Source organism: Schistocerca americana, chromosome 2 (genome assembly GCF_021461395.2).
Source record: "Schistocerca americana isolate TAMUIC-IGC-003095 chromosome 2, iqSchAmer2.1, whole genome shotgun sequence".
In the NCBI taxonomy this organism is placed as follows: Eukaryota; Metazoa; Arthropoda; class Insecta; order Orthoptera; family Acrididae; genus Schistocerca; species Schistocerca americana.
The window spans coordinates 196,232,804-196,250,098 of NC_060120.1; the positions used below are offsets into that span (position 1 = coordinate 196,232,804).

At 41.1% G+C, this 17,295-nt stretch overlaps 1 protein-coding gene across 4 annotated transcripts in view; it reads left to right on the forward strand.

Moving 5' to 3' along the window:
* The window catches only part of LOC124596006 (esterase E4-like), a 113,681-nt gene that overhangs the window by 37,956 nt on the left and 58,430 nt on the right, over positions 1 to 17,295 (forward strand). For all 4 annotated transcript variants that reach the window (XM_047134958.1, XM_047134957.1, XM_047134956.1 and 1 more), the window contains one exon: positions 12,363 to 12,537. In XM_047134958.1, coding sequence (XP_046990914.1) covers positions 12,363 to 12,537 — 175 coding nt within the window. The remainder of the gene's footprint in view (positions 1 to 12,362; positions 12,538 to 17,295) is intronic.

Here is a 17,295-nt window from a genome sequence, read left to right on the forward strand (position 1 = left end):
TGTTTTTAACCTACATAAATTGTTTCTAACCTACATAATTATCTTTCAGTAACTTTAAAGAGGGTGTTAAAAACTGCAATCTTTGCTGATAAAGGGCAGAAAGGATAGATAACATTGCTCCATAATTTCTAAACTCATTGAGGAATTGGCAACAAAATGCTATTCATGTTGGTGTGCAGAATGTCTGAGATTGGTGATATATCATCAGACTTTCAGAAAAACATCATCCACAGGGTTCCAAAGATTGCAAGAAATGACAAGTGTGAAAATTATCACACAATTGGCTTAACAGCTCATGCAGTGAAGTTTCCAATTATAATATGCTATATGAAGATTAGTTTGGCTTTAGACAAGGGAAAGATGCCAGATAGGTAGTTCTGACATTGCAGTTGATAATGGATGCTAGACTCAGGTAAAATCAAGTCATGTTCATTGGATTTTCAATAATATAAAAGAGTGCAAGTTGTTCAAAATTATGAGAAAAATAAGAGTAAGCTATTAAGAAATGGGGGGAGGGGGATATACTGTATGAGCAAGAAGCAAGAGGGAGCAATAAAAATGGCAGACCAAGTACAAAAAGGTCAGATTAAAAAGGGTATAAGACAGGGATGTAGTCTTTTGCCCCTACTGTTCAATCTATACATGGAAGGAGCAACGACAGAAATAAAATAAAGGTTATATGTGTTCTGAGGCTTTCCCATGTATATTCTGTTTGAAGGGTTCTCATGTGTCCAGCCGGGTATGATAGTCAGATGTCCATGATATTAGGCAAACAACCATTCCACCATCATCAGGTGACGGTGATGCAATGATCTGTCTGCCCTCTGTTGCTAGTATTTATCTCTTGTGGGTCAATGTGTGATTCTGCGTTCCGACAGTGTGCAGCATGTTCGGTTTTGGGGGAAGCAGAGGCTGCCGTAGATGGTAGGAAGGGGGGCACAGTATCTCTTCGGCAGCCATGCCAGAATGATCTCATGTCTGCTTGCACCATTATTCCTTGATAGAACTTATTTTTGGGTCCCAGGCCTTGCTGAGTTGGTAACCAGTGTCCCTGTTGACAAGGTTGTCTGTTATGCGAATTTACATGGCCTCTTTGAAAATGCAGTCCCAATAGTTATTTCTGGAGCCAATACATTTGTCTTGTAATAATTTGCTGTATGTTCAGTGATTATGCAACATTCTGCTAGGGCAGTGATGGTGTTCTTTGCCTTGATCTTCCAACATATGAAATGTTTGGCCAATATAGGATTTGCCACAGCCACATGGAATTTTGTATACATCCACTTTCTTGAGGCTGAAATCATGTTTCACTGTTTCTAGTAAGGTGCACGTCTTAGCCGGTAGTTGGAAGACTGTGTTGATCTTGTGTTGTCTCGTTACTCTCACTATTTTGGATGATACGCTGCCTGCAAAAGGTAGTAATGCCAGCCCTTTATTTCTCTTTTTGCCATTTGTTCTTCGTCTTGGTCCCTACTGTGCTTCTGTTATTGGAAGGCCCTTTGGATTTGGTGGTTGCCTTATCCATTCTTGCTGAGCACAGTCTTCAGGTGTTTGAGTTTCATTGATAGGTTTTGTTCATCTGAGATCACATCTGCTCTGTGTACCAAGGTATTACGAACTCCATTTAGCTAAGCTGGATGGTGACTACTGGAAGCATTTAGGTACAGGTCAGTGTGTGAGGACTAGCAGTACATCTCACCTGCGCTGCAACAGGACATCAAGAAAGGGTAGTTGTCCATCTTTCTCGATTTTCATAGTGAACTGTATATTATTATAGATGGAATTTAGATGTTGTAGAAATATTTGTAGTTGGTCCATTCCATGTAGCCAGATTACAAATGTGTCATCCACATATTGGAAGAAACATACAGGTTTCAGTTCAGCAATTTTCAGGGCTACTTCTCTGCAACTCTCCATGAATAGGTTGGCTACCACTGGAGAGTGAGGGCTCCCCATGGCCACTCCATCAGTCTGCTTGTAGTACTGGTCATTGAAGACAAAGTGGGTCGATGTTAACACATGCCTGAAAAGTTGTGTCAGTTCTGCCCCGAATTTCTCACTGTTTAAGTTGATTGAATCTGCCAGAGGGACTCACGTAAATAGTGATACTACATCAAAGCTGAAAATGATGTTAAATTCTTGTAAAGTTAGCTCCTTTAGGTGGCCAGTGAAGTCCATCGAATTCCGGATGTGGTGTGCACATTTTCCCACAAAGGATCATAGCAGGCCTGCCAGATGCTGTGCCAGAGAGTATGTCAGAGACCCTATGTTGCTGACTACCCGTAGCATCCCATCTTTATGTGTCTTTGGAAGGCTAACTATCCTCTGTGCTACCGCTAAGTGTTGGTGAGGTCTCATGATATCCTTATCCTTGAGTGTGCCATTTTTCATCAAGTTAGAGATGCTTTGATGTATCTTCTTAGTGGGGTCTGTTTTAAGCTTCTGATATACTGAACCATCTACTAATTGCAGCAACTTCTGTTCATAGTTGCGTCCCTCAAGATTGATGGTAGTGCTCCCTTGTTGGCTGGGAGAACGACTACCCCTGTATTTTCTCTGAGGTTATGTAGTGCTGTTCTTTCCACTCTGGAGATATTTCTTCTGACTGCTGTTGCTCTTGAAGGAACCTGGCACATTTCCCTCCTGATTTCTTCAGCCTTGTCATCTGGTAGACATCAAACCACCTGTTCTATTGAAGATATTTCAGTGAATGGGAGAGTTTGCAGGTGTTGGCGCAAAGCTGGGCCCCTTTTCAGGCACAGCTATAGCTGTGTCGTCAAGTGGTTTCCCCATGAGATTGGTCTCTGTTTCTTCTTGTGATTTGCCAGGTAGCCGTGCAAACTTAGTGATCTGCTTCTCCATGGATATCGAGTGCGTCCAGTCTGCTTGGGCCCAGGTGACACCACCCACCCACTCCCAGGCATATTCTTGAACCACAAAGGATTATCATAGGTAAAGGTGCAGCAGGTCCTTGGTGCTCTTGTCGAGTTTCTGTCGGGTGTAGCAATTCTGTTCCCTGACCAGGGCCAGGCTGGCTCTACACTTGATACAATTCATAGCAATTGTGCACATGTGATACAAGTCTTTGGTGAAGGTAGGTGTGGTGTGTTTGTCCCTTCACCTTAACAAGAAGGCGAGAGAACTTAGCAGACATCCTTTCTGGTTTTGAAGCTTATCCAGTTTCTTCACCAGATGGTACATATGCTCCCCATAGAGGCTGGTAATATGTCCTCTGAGGCTTTCCCATTGTATGTGCTGTTTGAAGGGTTCTCAGGTGTCCAGCTGGATATGATCATTGAATGTCCATGATATTTTGGAAAATAACCATTCTGCCATCATCAGGTGGTGCTAATGCAATGATCTGTCCACTCTCTGCAGCTAGTATTTATCTCTTCACAGGTCTAGGTGCGATTCCCTATGCTGATGGTGTGCGGCTTGTTCAGTGGTGGGGGAAGTGGAGGCTGCAGTAGGTGGCTGCGGTAGCCAATCTGGCCTAGCAGAACATTGAATAAACACTGGACACACAGTGAATTATGACAAGACAAAAATACTGGCCCTACAAATAACTGCTGGGTCTGCATCTTCAAAGAGGCCATAGAAATTGGCATAACAGACAACCTCATCAACTCAATAAGCTCTAGCAAGGAGCAACAGTCAACAGTGCAAGTGGACATGAGATCATTCTGCCACAGCACATGGAATAGCACCTTGACCTGCGAGAGATAAATACTAGTGGCAGAGAGCAGACACATCATTGCATCAGCACCACATGATGATGGCAGAATGGTTATTTGCTGAAATATCGGGGCATTCAATGACTGTATCCAACTGGACACCAGAGAACCCATCAAACAACAAAATAAAGATTCATGATTTGGATAAAAATTCAAGGTGAAAGGACATCAATGCTAAGATTTGCTGAAGACAATGCTGTCCTGAGTGAAAGTAAAGAAGAATTACAGCATATACTGAACTGAACAAATGGCCTAATGAGTACAGAATATGGATTGAGAGTAAATTGAGAAATGTTAAAAAGTAAAGAGAGGTAGCAGAAATGAGAACAATGAGAAACTTGACATCACAGCTGGTGCTCTGTAACCTAGGCAGCAAAATAGTCCATGATGGATGGAGCAAGAAGGATATGAGAAAGCAGACTAACATGGGCACATGGGCAAAAAGGGCAGAGGAGATTAATGTGTAACACCCCATTGAAAACAAGGTAATTAGAGACAGAGCACAAGTGCTCTGTCTCTAGGAATTAGGAAAGGATGGGGAGGGAAATCGTCCGTACCCTTTCAAAGGAACCATCTGCCATTTGCCTGAAGCACTTTAGGGAAATCATGGAAAACCTAAATTAGGATGATCGGATGAGGTTGTGAACTGTCATCCTCCCTAATGCAAATCCAGTGTGCTATCTACTGCGCCACCTTGCTCGGTGCAAAAAGAGCATTCCTGCCCAAGAAAAGTCTGCTAGTATCAAACATAGGCCTTCATATGAGGAAGAAATTTTTGAGAATGTTCATTTGGAGTACAGCATCATATGGATTGTATGGTAGTGAAACATGAATTATGGGAAAACTGGAATGGGAGAGAAATGAAGTATTTGAGATGTGGGCCTACAGATGAGTATTGAAAATTATGTGGATTGATTAGGTAAAGAATGAGGAGGTCCTCCACAGAACTGGTGAGGAAAGGAATATATGAAAAACACTGACAATAAGAAGGGACAGGATGATGAGACATGTGTAAGACATGGGGAATAACTTCCATGTTACTGTAGGGAGCTGTAGAGGGTAAAAACTGTAGAGGAAGAAAGAGATTAGAATACATCCAGCAAATAACTGAACACATAGGTTGCAAGTGCTAGTCTGAGATGAAAAGGTTGGCACAAGAGAGGAATTCATGGTGCATCAAATTAATTAGAGGACTGATGACTCAAAAAAGTCCTCATTAGTCAATCTTCCTATAAATTATCTGAATATCTAGATTCAGGGTTGAAAACATCAGTTAGTTACTAATAGCAGATTAAAAGCAGATGTGTAGTAGAATTGAGGAGGCAGCAGACATCTTCAAATTAGCAGATTTCTTATTAATTTACGCAATTATATTTGGATAGCATAAGTGGGAACAACATTAAGCAGTATAGTTATACTTAGGATATCTATTTTCACTATTGACCTAGTAGAATATTAAGTATGTACAGTGTCCTTACATTATGTTAATGTATTCCTTAACTTGTTCCACATCCGTGAAGGTTCTCCTCCTTGATGGAATCTACATAACTTGATGAATGAATGAGTGAAAAAATGAATATCTGTTCAAATGAAGCTCGTGTGTAGTAGGGCTTCTAGTATACTGACTGCAGCAGACAAGTGATGATAAGCACAAATGACGGTGATGTGTGTACATAAGTAGGCAAGACATGACCCCTCATCACCATTAATACTATCTTTTGATACATGTAAAGACAGCCCTGTTGATGTGAGTTGTTTTTGTAATGACAGCACACAAGTACTCTTTGAATAACAGGTGCACTGTGCCAACAGTGGCAGTAAGTCTCTTGTTAATTTCCTTACATCACTTATACTATGCTTTTACTTGCATATTCAGTATGCAGTTATCACATAGGATTGCTTGGAGATAACACACACTAAGTATCACACACACATTTATTAATCACTGATACATAACAAACAAACATGGCAGTAGAACAAGTTGCACGCCAAAAGTGCAGACTAGAAAAAACCGTCCAAAGAACAAAAGTCACAAAGGTAGGGCACTCTGTGCCAGAGATGCCACAAGTACTTTTCAAGTTATGAGTTTTCTTCCTGGAGCATGCCTGTTTTCATGACTGAGTGCACTTCTTGTATATTTTAATTACAATATGATAGAACACATACAGAAACTTATAATAGGGATGAGTGTAGAATATCAGATGCATGATCTGTGTGTAGAATAATACCACTTTATTGAAGATGACATACACAAGACATCCGGATAAGAATAGAGCACAGCACTTACTAAACACTCAGAGAGAGAGAGAGAGAGAGAGAGAGAGAGAGAGAGAGAGAGAGAGAGAGAGAGTCCATAAAGTCCCTCTTGTTGGTCAGTAATATTGCTGTTATGGTCAAGAGCCACCAAACTTATCTGCCATGCACCTTGCACAGTATCAATGTTTTAATTGTGCCACTAATGATGACCTCAAAGCTTGGCACTAATTTTGCAAAACTGTAAATGACTATTGATATTACACAGTTTAAGTTGCTATTATTGTATCACAAATGACCAACATTCAATGTGGTGTAGATTAGTTTCTGCATGTTCTATGGATCATATTTGCAACACATTAATAGTTTTCGTAACAAGATACTGTTTCTCCGTAAAAACATGCTACATAACTGCATTCATTTTCCTTTTGTTAAATTTTGATCTATGACAATACCTCACAAGTGTAAACCATTCAAATATAAACTATCTGTTAAGAAAATCATCTATGGAGTAAAAGGAACTGTCAAGCAGAAATGATTTCAATCAGTTTCTAAAACTTCCATTATCTTACAGAACTTTAATCAATGAAGGTGGTCAAATATTTTTATGGCTGCATACTTCTCTCCTTTGTACAGTTGTCAGGTTAAGTTGTGGATAGTGGAGAACATGCTTGTTAATAGAGTTATATTTATTTCAGCTGCTATTAATTTTAATTCGTGCCTGATTCTTCACAACAAACTTCATAAGGGAGCTATGGGATTCTGGATATGGATAGTAATACACATAATAAACAGTTCCCAAGTTTTCTATATACACATATATTTTACCATAAAGACGGATACACATGAACACTGCATGAAGTACAAAGGCAAATTGAATTAATCATGGCGGCTCGTCAGAGCAGTTAATGGTCCAAAGATTGTAATTTGTGCGGTCGATGTGACCTATCAACGCCACACAGCCCCCCCCCCCCCCCCTCCCCGCAGTATGGAGTACGGCCTATGAGTCCTGAGTGGAGGTCATGGGGCCATGTGGGTGTCAGTGTCAGCGAGAGTGGTGTGAGGCAGCAGGCACACAACTAGAAGCACCATAGTGGTATGGGAGAGGAGGCAGCGCATGAGCGTGCCTTCCCCGTGCATACTGAGCTGTCCAAATAAATGAAAGCTCAAACACATGATGGCTCACACTCTTGCGAGAGGGACAAGCTGTGTACTATCTTGACATTGAGTTCCTCAGTGAGGGTAGGGTCTGTGCTGTTGGTGATCAGTACAAGCACATGATTATCTAACACCATAATCAACATGACGTCGACACAGTCAGGTTGTACGTTGCAGCACAAAATGAAGGACGGGGTGTCTGCGTCTCAAGTACCTGAAATGTCTTCAAAACCTGTGAATGGGGATGATGATGACATGCCTGAAGAACCCTCGAACTGTGGTGGTGACTCGTTGGAGGGAGAAAACCCAACCCAAGCGTAGGTTGAACAGACTCATTAGCAGGTTTGTTAAAAGAACATGTGCTCTGGCAGTCCGACTGGGACGGCAGAGCGGTGTCGAAGTCTACGAAGGCAGGCTTGAGCCTGTGTAGAGAAACGGTTTGCAAGTGATCTTTTATCATAATGTTGAACGTCGTCTCACCCCTCTGGAGTACTTCGAAGGGGCCGAGGTAAAGGGGTTGTGTGGGTTGTTTGACAGAGTCGTCCCTGAGCGTGACGTGTGAGCAAGCGCTGAGTGCGGTCAGCATGTAAGTGTCAGCTAGGGAATGGCTGACAGGTGGGTGTAGCTAGGTGTTTCTAAAGTGTGCACGCATCCTTCCAATAAAGTCTGGGAAGGAGGAGGAATACCCGGGATCTTGGGGGAGAATTAGTTCCCCAGGTAAAACCGGGTTTTTGCTGAAACAAATTCGGAAATCATCCCATGTAAATCTGGTTTAAATGTAGGAAGTAGGCCCAACAACCCCCAAGGAAGTGCCTCAGACTAGAGACAGTCATGGCACCTGAGTGTAGTTTTTAGGGTGTGGTGCCATCGTTCCACCAACCCATTGCTTTGCAGGTGGTAGGCTGTTGTATAGATCTTTTTAATACCGCAAAGATTACAGAGAATCATAAAGAGTGCAGATTCGAACTGTCAACCCTGGTCAGTTGTGATGGTGGATGGGCAGCTGAACCAAGTGATCCAAGAAGAAATGAATCCTTTGGCCACAGTTTCTGCTGTGATGTTGGGTAAGGGGACAGCTTCCACACAACGAGACATTCGGTCTATTGTGGACAGGATATACCTGTGACCCTCCAACGGAGGCAGGGGACTGATAAGGTCGATATGTACATGATGGAAATGTCCCTTAGGGATGTCAAACTCGCTGAGTGATGGAGAGGTGTGACATCCTATTTTGTTTCGTTGACAGGAAATGCTGCTGCGTGCCCATGTTTGGCAGTCCCGTTTCACATCTTTCCACACAAAATGCTCGGTGATGAGGTGAGTGGTGGCTCAGATGCCAGGGTGGGCGAGGTTAAGCAAGTCGTCGAAAACCTGTCGGTGCAGCGTAGGTAGGAGCAAAGGCCGCAGAGTGCCTGTAGAAGAGTCGCACCACACTTTGTCTGAAATGCCAGGGAACTCAGCCTTCGTAAACATGAGCAAAGACTGCGGGTCCATGAGCAGACCCTGAGTGTCCTCGTCCGAAGCCTGTAGAGTGGCGAGGTCAGATAAATCAACGATACTTGAAATGGCATTGATTCGTGAGAGGAAATCAGCAGGGATGTTCTCCGTGCCTTTGATGTAGCGTACATCTGTAGTAAATTGAGAGACCAGGTCGAAGTGACGGAAGCGTCGGTGGGAGGGGGGATCCTTTGGTGGGTTGCAGAAGGCATCCACCAACAGTTTGTGATCAGTAAGAATGAAGAAAGGATGGCCCTCGATGTCAGTGCGGAAATGTTTGATGGGCTCATACACCGCCAGAAGCTCTCTATCAAAAGCGGAATATTTCTTCTGTGCTGTAGACAGTTTTTTGGAGAAGAAATGAAGTGGTGAAACTGTGTCACCGTTGCTCCGTAGTAATACTGCCCCGACCTTGATGTTGCTGGCGTCCGTAATGATGAATAAATCGGCAGACTGTCTGTTGTTAACTTTGCCTTGGGTAACAGGCAAGGCCGGGAGAGGTGCTGGCATCGTGCAAGGGACAGTGATGGATGCTGAGTTGCTTGGCTGGCATGCAGGAGAGGGGGAACGTTTATCAACAAGCAGGGTGACTGACTGCGTAGCGGGCACGGTCGTGCTGCGCGAGCGACTGTTATTAGAGACACTGTTTGAAACACAAGGCGCTGTGCGTAGTGGGTGCTTAGGCAGTGCTGAGGTCACTGAACGTGAATTCTCACATGCAGTGAATGTTTTTGAACTAACCTGATGAGTGTTTGAACTGATGCTTGGCGATGAAGTTCGATCCAGTGCAGGAACTGTAGATTGCAATTTCAACAGTGAGGTATGAGCTGCAGTGAGCTTGTTGTAAGTGTGAGCAATGCGTTGTTTCAGCTCATCGTTCTCCCAGCGGAGGTGCACCACAGAGTCATATTCTGAAAGCAGGTTAGTGACACAGGTCACAATCTTGCTTGTGAGGGCGGAACACTCTTGAACTAAATCCCATGTTGTGGTAGAAATGGAACGAGGAGAATGGGTGCCAAAGCATGGTATCTGAGTGTCAGATGGGTGGTGTAACACTGAACACTGGACTATGTTCAGAAAGAGCTTGTAATGGGACAAAAATTTCATACCAAGAATTGGTTTGTCAATGTCGGTGATGTAGAAGGTCCACGGGAAATGCAGAGAAGCAGATAGGTGCACCATCACTTTCACAGAACTGACAATTTGTAACATTGATGCATTGACAGCTTGTAGGAGAGACTTTGTTGGTGAAAAGTCAGTAGGAGCCAGTGATCGAGATATGATAGACACGTCAGCACCAGTGTCAATTAGGTAGACAAACTGCAATGAAATGTCTGTCACGTATAAGTGACTGCTTGGTGGAGGAGACAAGTGGACAGAGTGCAATGTTAGGGAATGCCTCTGAAGTTCCCCACAGGACTTGGCATCACTTAGTTCCTGCGGTCGGTGTTTGGTTGTTGGCAAGGTAACCTGCACTTCTTGGCCTCAGCTCCAAAAATCTTGTGGTACCAACAGTACAGATGAGCCAGATGTGGCGGTGGCGGTGACTATGATAGCGGGGGAGGCTTGTCCTCATTGATCTGTACTGGAACATAAAATGGCACATATGGAGCGTCGGCGATTCTTGAGTGCTTGGAAAGAGGAGAGAGCAAACGAGTACTGCCTGGTGGTGTAGAAGGCATAGGAGCGGAACAGGTCTGCCTGCAGACAGCCAGTAAATAGGAGGTGTAGTCTCACACAGCGATGGTGGATGAGCTGGGTGTTTCTGGTGCAGGAGCACATACAACTGATCTGCGATGTGTAGACGAGAACCGATAGACTCGAAAGAGTGCGGCAGTAGGTGTATCTGTAGGTCAGTAGGTAACTTGGCAGACCATACTGCCCACAGGGTGACGTCTGGCATCGTGTGTTCACTCACGAGTAACCTGAGGTGGCGCCAAAGTTGTGATAGAGTGCGGTCTCCCAGGTGCTCCTCGTATAGAATCTTGATTATCAATTCCTGTGGTGAGCAGGCAAGTTGGTCCAATATCATTTTCTTGGTGAACTCATACTTCGGTGGCAGTGGAGGCGAAAGTAGGAGATCACAAATTAAATCTGAGTGGTTGTGAAGGTGTGTGACCAAACATATGAAATTGGAGTTGTCATCAGTCACTTGATGCAGCTCGAAGAGGTGCTCCACCAATGTAAACCATGAAACTGGATTGTCCTCTTATAGGGGAGGTAGCTTGGTTAGGCAGCCTGGAGGTGGAGACAAAGGTGGCTTCGGCGTGTCTTGGAAGGCCTGCGGTCCCGCTGCACAAGAGTTCATGCTGGGATCCAGCATCACCGGAGTGGAAATGCTACTAGCACACACGGCTGGTTGTAATGTCTCTGAAGATGCCCGAAAACACGATGCGGCATGCATGGTCAGTACCGTGGAAGCAAATTGGCAAGCAGTGCATAATGAGGGCCCGTAAAGTGGACCGGAAATTGCAGGAATAGCACTGACATTGTCCAACTCGGAAATGACGTGGAAGGCCAGCAAAGCAGACGCAGACGGTACTGCAGAAGGAGCGAGTGGTTGTATGGTCAGAATCAAGGCCCCCCGTGGGTGAGGGGTTGGCCTGAAACTTAAAGTGGCAACAAAGAGAGTTTTCCATGCACACTGGCCACGTACCCTTCGTGGTAGGACCATAAAACACTGGTGAACCCTGTTGGCAGTCGGACTGTCATAGTACAACATTGCTGGGTGAATAGGCTATGTTGAGTGCACTCGTACCCACATGGTCGCAAGCTGGGCTGCTGATCTGGCAGTTTGTTATGGCGAACTGTATGCATAAAAATGTCTGTTACTGATTTGTGAGGAAGGCGAGGTGGTGTAGCTTGGTAATAGTTGACTGCATGTGCGTTTTGCACAAATGGCGGCGTTGCACATGGCACTACTGTAACCGACATCGTGGCACATGGAGGATCAAATAACGCGTGCAAATTTCGGTCCCTTTGAACTTCGTACAAGCGGTCGATTGTCGCACTATTTAGTAGATCATCCACTTCACTTTTCACTTGTTGTGCATAATCCAGCGAAACAAAACCTGAGTCCATTGTTTGAGCTAACTGCGTAACACTTGGTTGTTGTGGAGTTGCTAAAGTAGAGGTTATCCTCGTCGAAGATTGTGGATTGTTGTCTCTTAGCTGTGAAATAACCAATGGCGGAGGGTTGTGTTGGCCTGGTTGTAAGAGCTGGACCTCCAAATCTTCGTAAAGAATGTTCGGTGATGTAGCCATGGCGTCATATGTGAAACCTGTTGATTCTATACGACTGGGGCGGAAGTCGCGGACGATGGAGAACTTTTTGTCCGGGGTCACCAATATGGGATACTGGATATGGATCATAATATATGTAATAAACGGTTCCTAAGTTTTCTATATACACATATATTTTACTATCAAGACTGATACACATGAACACTGCATGAAGTACAAAGATAGACTGAATTAAACATGGCGGCTCGTCAGAGCAGTTAGTGTTCCAAAGATTGTAATTTGTGCGGTCGATGTGAACTATTGATGCCACACAGTAAATATGTTGTGATACTATTGTTATTATTGTTTTTATAGCAGATTATGACTATAAAAATTAAGCACTTACCACAAACACTTACAATATTCACTACTTAATAGTCATAAGGTCTTAAATATTGCTCTAAAGAGCTTTTACTGTATTTTTTGGCACCTTTACAGGAATTTGGTTGGGATCCTATGATTATTTTTGGTGTTGTTATTGAGCAAGATTTTGGAGATGGAGCTGAGAGATTCATAACAGCAGATCCAACAGAGCAGCTACTTTCAGGGAACTTTGCTCAAGTTCCATTGATAGCTGGAACAACAAAAGATGAATTCACTTGGAAAGGTCTGGGTAAGTACTATGTTTTCTATATTAACTAATATTTTTTAAAATAGCCAGCAAATTAAAATATCAGTATGAGGAGCAAAGAGTCACAATCTACATTTCTCATAGGAAGTCAAAAAATACTTACAATGGTCAATAAGTAAGATGAGATATCATTTAAAAATAAAATCCACACAGCCAGCAGTAGCTGTTTTAGTAATTGTACACACAGTTCTATATATTAAAATAATTTTTGTTCATAATTTTCTCCATTTGTGAGAAACATAATCTAATATGAGACTTAAAAATGTGTCCTTTTGGCTTAGGGAGGCAACCCCTACAGAAAATAGGGAAGTCGCAAAGACTCAAGTAAGCAACACCATCACTTAACTTACCCCGTCAAGGGGTCTGTACATTCTTATAGAAAACATTGTAATATGTACTGCAAGTTTCATACCCAGCCTCAGATAAAGAACAGATATCATGACCAATGAACAAGCAACAAAATCTATGTGAAAAATGAATAAAACGAGTGATAGAAATACTAATTGTGCAACATACAATATTCAAAGTTTAGGAACAAAAGAACATGATTGCAATAAGTTTCTTAAAGAGTACAAAGTGAATACTAACAGTTTAAAATGGATAGGTTAACAACTATATGAAAATGGATAGATTCCTATCCCACACATATTGACAGATCTGTCTAACAGTCTTTTTAATGTGCCTATCTGCCACACAACATCACCTGTATGTAGTGAGCAACAGTCTATCCATTTCGTATTGTTGTATTCCATCCCAGATTTTAAAAAGTGAATACTGTAATAACAACAGAGGCATAGAAAAGATTAAATGATATTAAAGATTCAGAACGCTAAGGTAACATTCTTCACGTATTCACACAAACCGTAGCATCATATTTCCAGCAGTTATAGTGTGATTTAGCACTCCAGATCATTGTTTTCAGTCATCCACCATCCAGTGGCATTGTCATTTACACCTCCGCAAGCATCACTTATCATTGACTACAGAAACTTGTGGTTTATGAGGAGCTACTCAGTCATTGTACCTCATTCTTTTTTACTCCCTCTGCACTAGCTGGACTGCTAGTAGCTTAATTCCATCCACTGATTTCATCTGATTTTTTACAACCAGCCTCTACAATGTTCAGTAGTTCCTGTTGATCACCACATGAGGTCAGGTAGGTCTTGATTTTGCTGTGGTGGTTCCTTTGTCATTTTCACTTCATAGTATCATCACGAACAGCTGACTTGGCCAGCTTTAGAAGGATTGAAATGTCCCCTGCGAGTGGTGCATGGTGCTTACAATTTTTTTTTTATATAATATCCATTTTTGGTGATACAGAAGTCAGTACTTTAACATATTTTGCATATTGTCATACATTGTTATTTTATGGGATAGTATTCTGGAGTAAATCTTCACTTAGGCAAAAGGTATTCATTGCACGAAAAAAAAGTAACTAGTATTGTGTGTGAGGCTCACACATATACAGCTTACTGGCATCTGGAATATCAACCACAAGTTCACAGTACATTTATTCACTTATGACAATTGTTATTAACAATCCAAGTGATATAAGAGTTACATATATGTTCACAGAAACAACAGTGGAAGGAAACATGATTTGCTTTACTTTTTAATCAATCTGACTTTGGCACAGAAAGTGGTGAGACAAAGTTGAGACAACAAGCAGCTAGCTGACACAGACAACATTGATATTGTTGTCACGTTTGCCTGCTTTATTTCCTCATTGATTGTCCTTAGTGTCAACATACTGTGTTGCTATACTGGCTGAAAAATGGGGGGTGGAAGTTCAGCTCTGACTAATGTAATTTAAATGATGTAGCCAACAGGTGCACATTTGCATTTCACAGTTCTTTACTTTCATTGTTCTCAAACCCCTCCCCCCCCCCCACCCCCCACCACCCAATAATACACATCTATATAGCCAGTCCACTATTGGTTAACTTTGATAAGCCTCATTAATATGTCGCAAGCAAACATCAACATACTGCTGTGATAGTTTACTGTTGAATATCTATGAGCAGTAAGAACCTAGCCACACAGTTCACAATTCTTGCAGAATACTGTGGTATGTATTGAACAGACACTGTCATTGCTTTAACACACAGCCTATTTGTCTTACACTTATTCCACTGTTAAGTTGATGCATTGTTGTTAACTTAACCAGCACGGGTTTCTCGTCTGAAAATCGGCCATGGACTCACTGTCTCAAGACCAAACATTGGACCTTGTATATCATCACAATAACAGGCACTGAAACTATACATTGTTGATGTTTAAGTTACAGAAATTACAACTGAAACACACTTCATTCAGTTAAGTGAATATACAGAAAAATTCCGTCTTTTTAACAGGTTGTTCTACTACAAGGGTTAGGCTGCATTATTTGTTTAAATCATGAAATTAACAGATATAGTTAAGCAAACAATACTTTTGAAAAAAACTGCTAATTACTTTGGAACAGAGCCAAATAAATACTTAAAGAATGCCAGTGCTTTGTCTTCCAAATGTTTATAATTAGTACAGAATTTAAACTTGTTTATAAGTCAAAATTAGAATTTAAGTTATGAAACAAATACTGATTTCACCCTATAACAAAAGATAGTAACTAAGAATAGTCAAAATAAATTATGAAATCAATTACATGCATAAAACTAAGCACAACATTAGATCTGGTGGTATATTCTTTAAGACTGAGGGCCAAGCTTTCTCTTTTACGAAAATGCAGATTATTCTCATGTATGTTAATGGCAATTATCCAAAAATGAAGGAAATGAATTTATGGAGGCATATGGCAAAACAAGAGGGGAAGAAAAAAGATCCCAGCTTGCTTCGTCACATCACCCGCTCTTTGGATTGACAAGACAAATATTGCTAATAGCTAACTGGGCAATTCAGTAACCACAAGTGGGGCCAGAAATTGTGTTTAACAACTTACACACAAGAAAATATTACATATGAAATCTTATCAAAATTACAGTACATATGTTTTTTTAAATTCCTACTTATATGAACTGACCATATGAAAATCCTCGTGCAAACTACTTACATAGAGTGTTTTGTACAATTGCACAAAATTATCCACAAGTTATACTTTTACTAAAAATTAAACATGTTCGTCATAAGAGATGTCCTTTTTGGATAAACAAGGATTACATTTTAAGATACATATCACTTTATACAAGTCCTGTCGTGCTTAAAAAAATAAATCCTCATGCCTGGCAAAAAATTAAATTACACTGCACATTGCGGTTCACTTTTTACACAGAAAATTTCACTTGCTCAATGTTTAGTATTTTTCACAAGCACTTTTACTCTTTTAATGAGGTTTAACACACTTTCTCACCATGTTGTCCTCACCTTCAACAGGTCATAGTGGCAGTTAGTAAGGAAATGCACTGCTATCAGTTCCCTTGGAGCTGGTTCTCCTCCGCCACCCGTACATGAAAAAATTAGACAATATACTCTACTTTAGTACACTTACTTTTACTTCTAACTAAGTATAAGGAAAAAATGTTTAACACTAATGGCAAATAATGGTCATTGCTTCATAAATAAATACATTGCATAGTCCTCATGACATCACAATAATTAGCACTAAAATTGACTATAGTACAAAATATGGAGACTAGTAAAAATTTAAAATCAAGTGCACATTATACTACAAAACATTACTCTAAGTCATAACTGTCTGAAACTGGTTAAACTTGAAAGATTTGAGTCTCTTTCCTATTTGCAAAATAGCAAATACTCAAGATGTGCGCTAGCGAAGATTTACTAATAAATTACATTATGAAAATAGAAGAGTGTCACCATCACTTAACGTAATTACTATTCAACTCAAAATCAAGGGGATGGAAATTGTACCAAACCATTGCCCCACGTCTCTACTCAACTCTGAGCACTACTCTCATTCAACCAGAAAATTAAATCCCCACAAAATCACAAAATGTTACCAAAGAGTTGACCTGTCAGAAGTACTTACATCAGTCTAGGATCACAGTTATCAGTTAATCAGCAAAATTACTTTTCTTCATTCCAGTATTACCACTTTAAGTCCATAATTCCTTAGTACACAAATAGAAGTTCTGAGATAACCTATAGATCCAATAATGCAGCATTATATGACTTGTATCTCACTAAAATATTGTCCTTTCTGTTAAGCTCTCATTCCCAGCTGCAGTGTCATGAATTACACAATATACGCAGTACCCAATGTTGCCTAGTTCACAAATAGATCATCAAGTTAGTTACACCACATTTGTTTCGTATACGATTAGCTTTTTTATTCATCATGTCTGTCAGCACCATTATTTTACTTATATTTCTTACCTCGTTAGCTAGTCGAGTGCATTCTCAAACAATATCCCTACTGCAGTGACAGGCTCCCTAACCATTAAGATCCTAACATTATTCATTATTTTATTATTTCCTTATTGCTTCATTAATTAGTAAATAAATACCTGCTCTGCTTATCCAATGAAAAATTGATTCTACTGAAAAACACTCCTCATTAACAGGTCCTTATGCTAAGGCAAACTTAACTCTCATTACTGATCAGACAAAATTATCACTTAGAAAACTATTATTTCACTGCATTCTATAAAATTGCTTGAGATTCTAGCCTGAAGGGCAATATGCATACAAATCTTGCTTACTCTTGCTACACACATTATTCCAGGCAACTATATTTAAAGTTGTAATTTCTTAATATTAAGCAAGGTTGTACCACGACACACT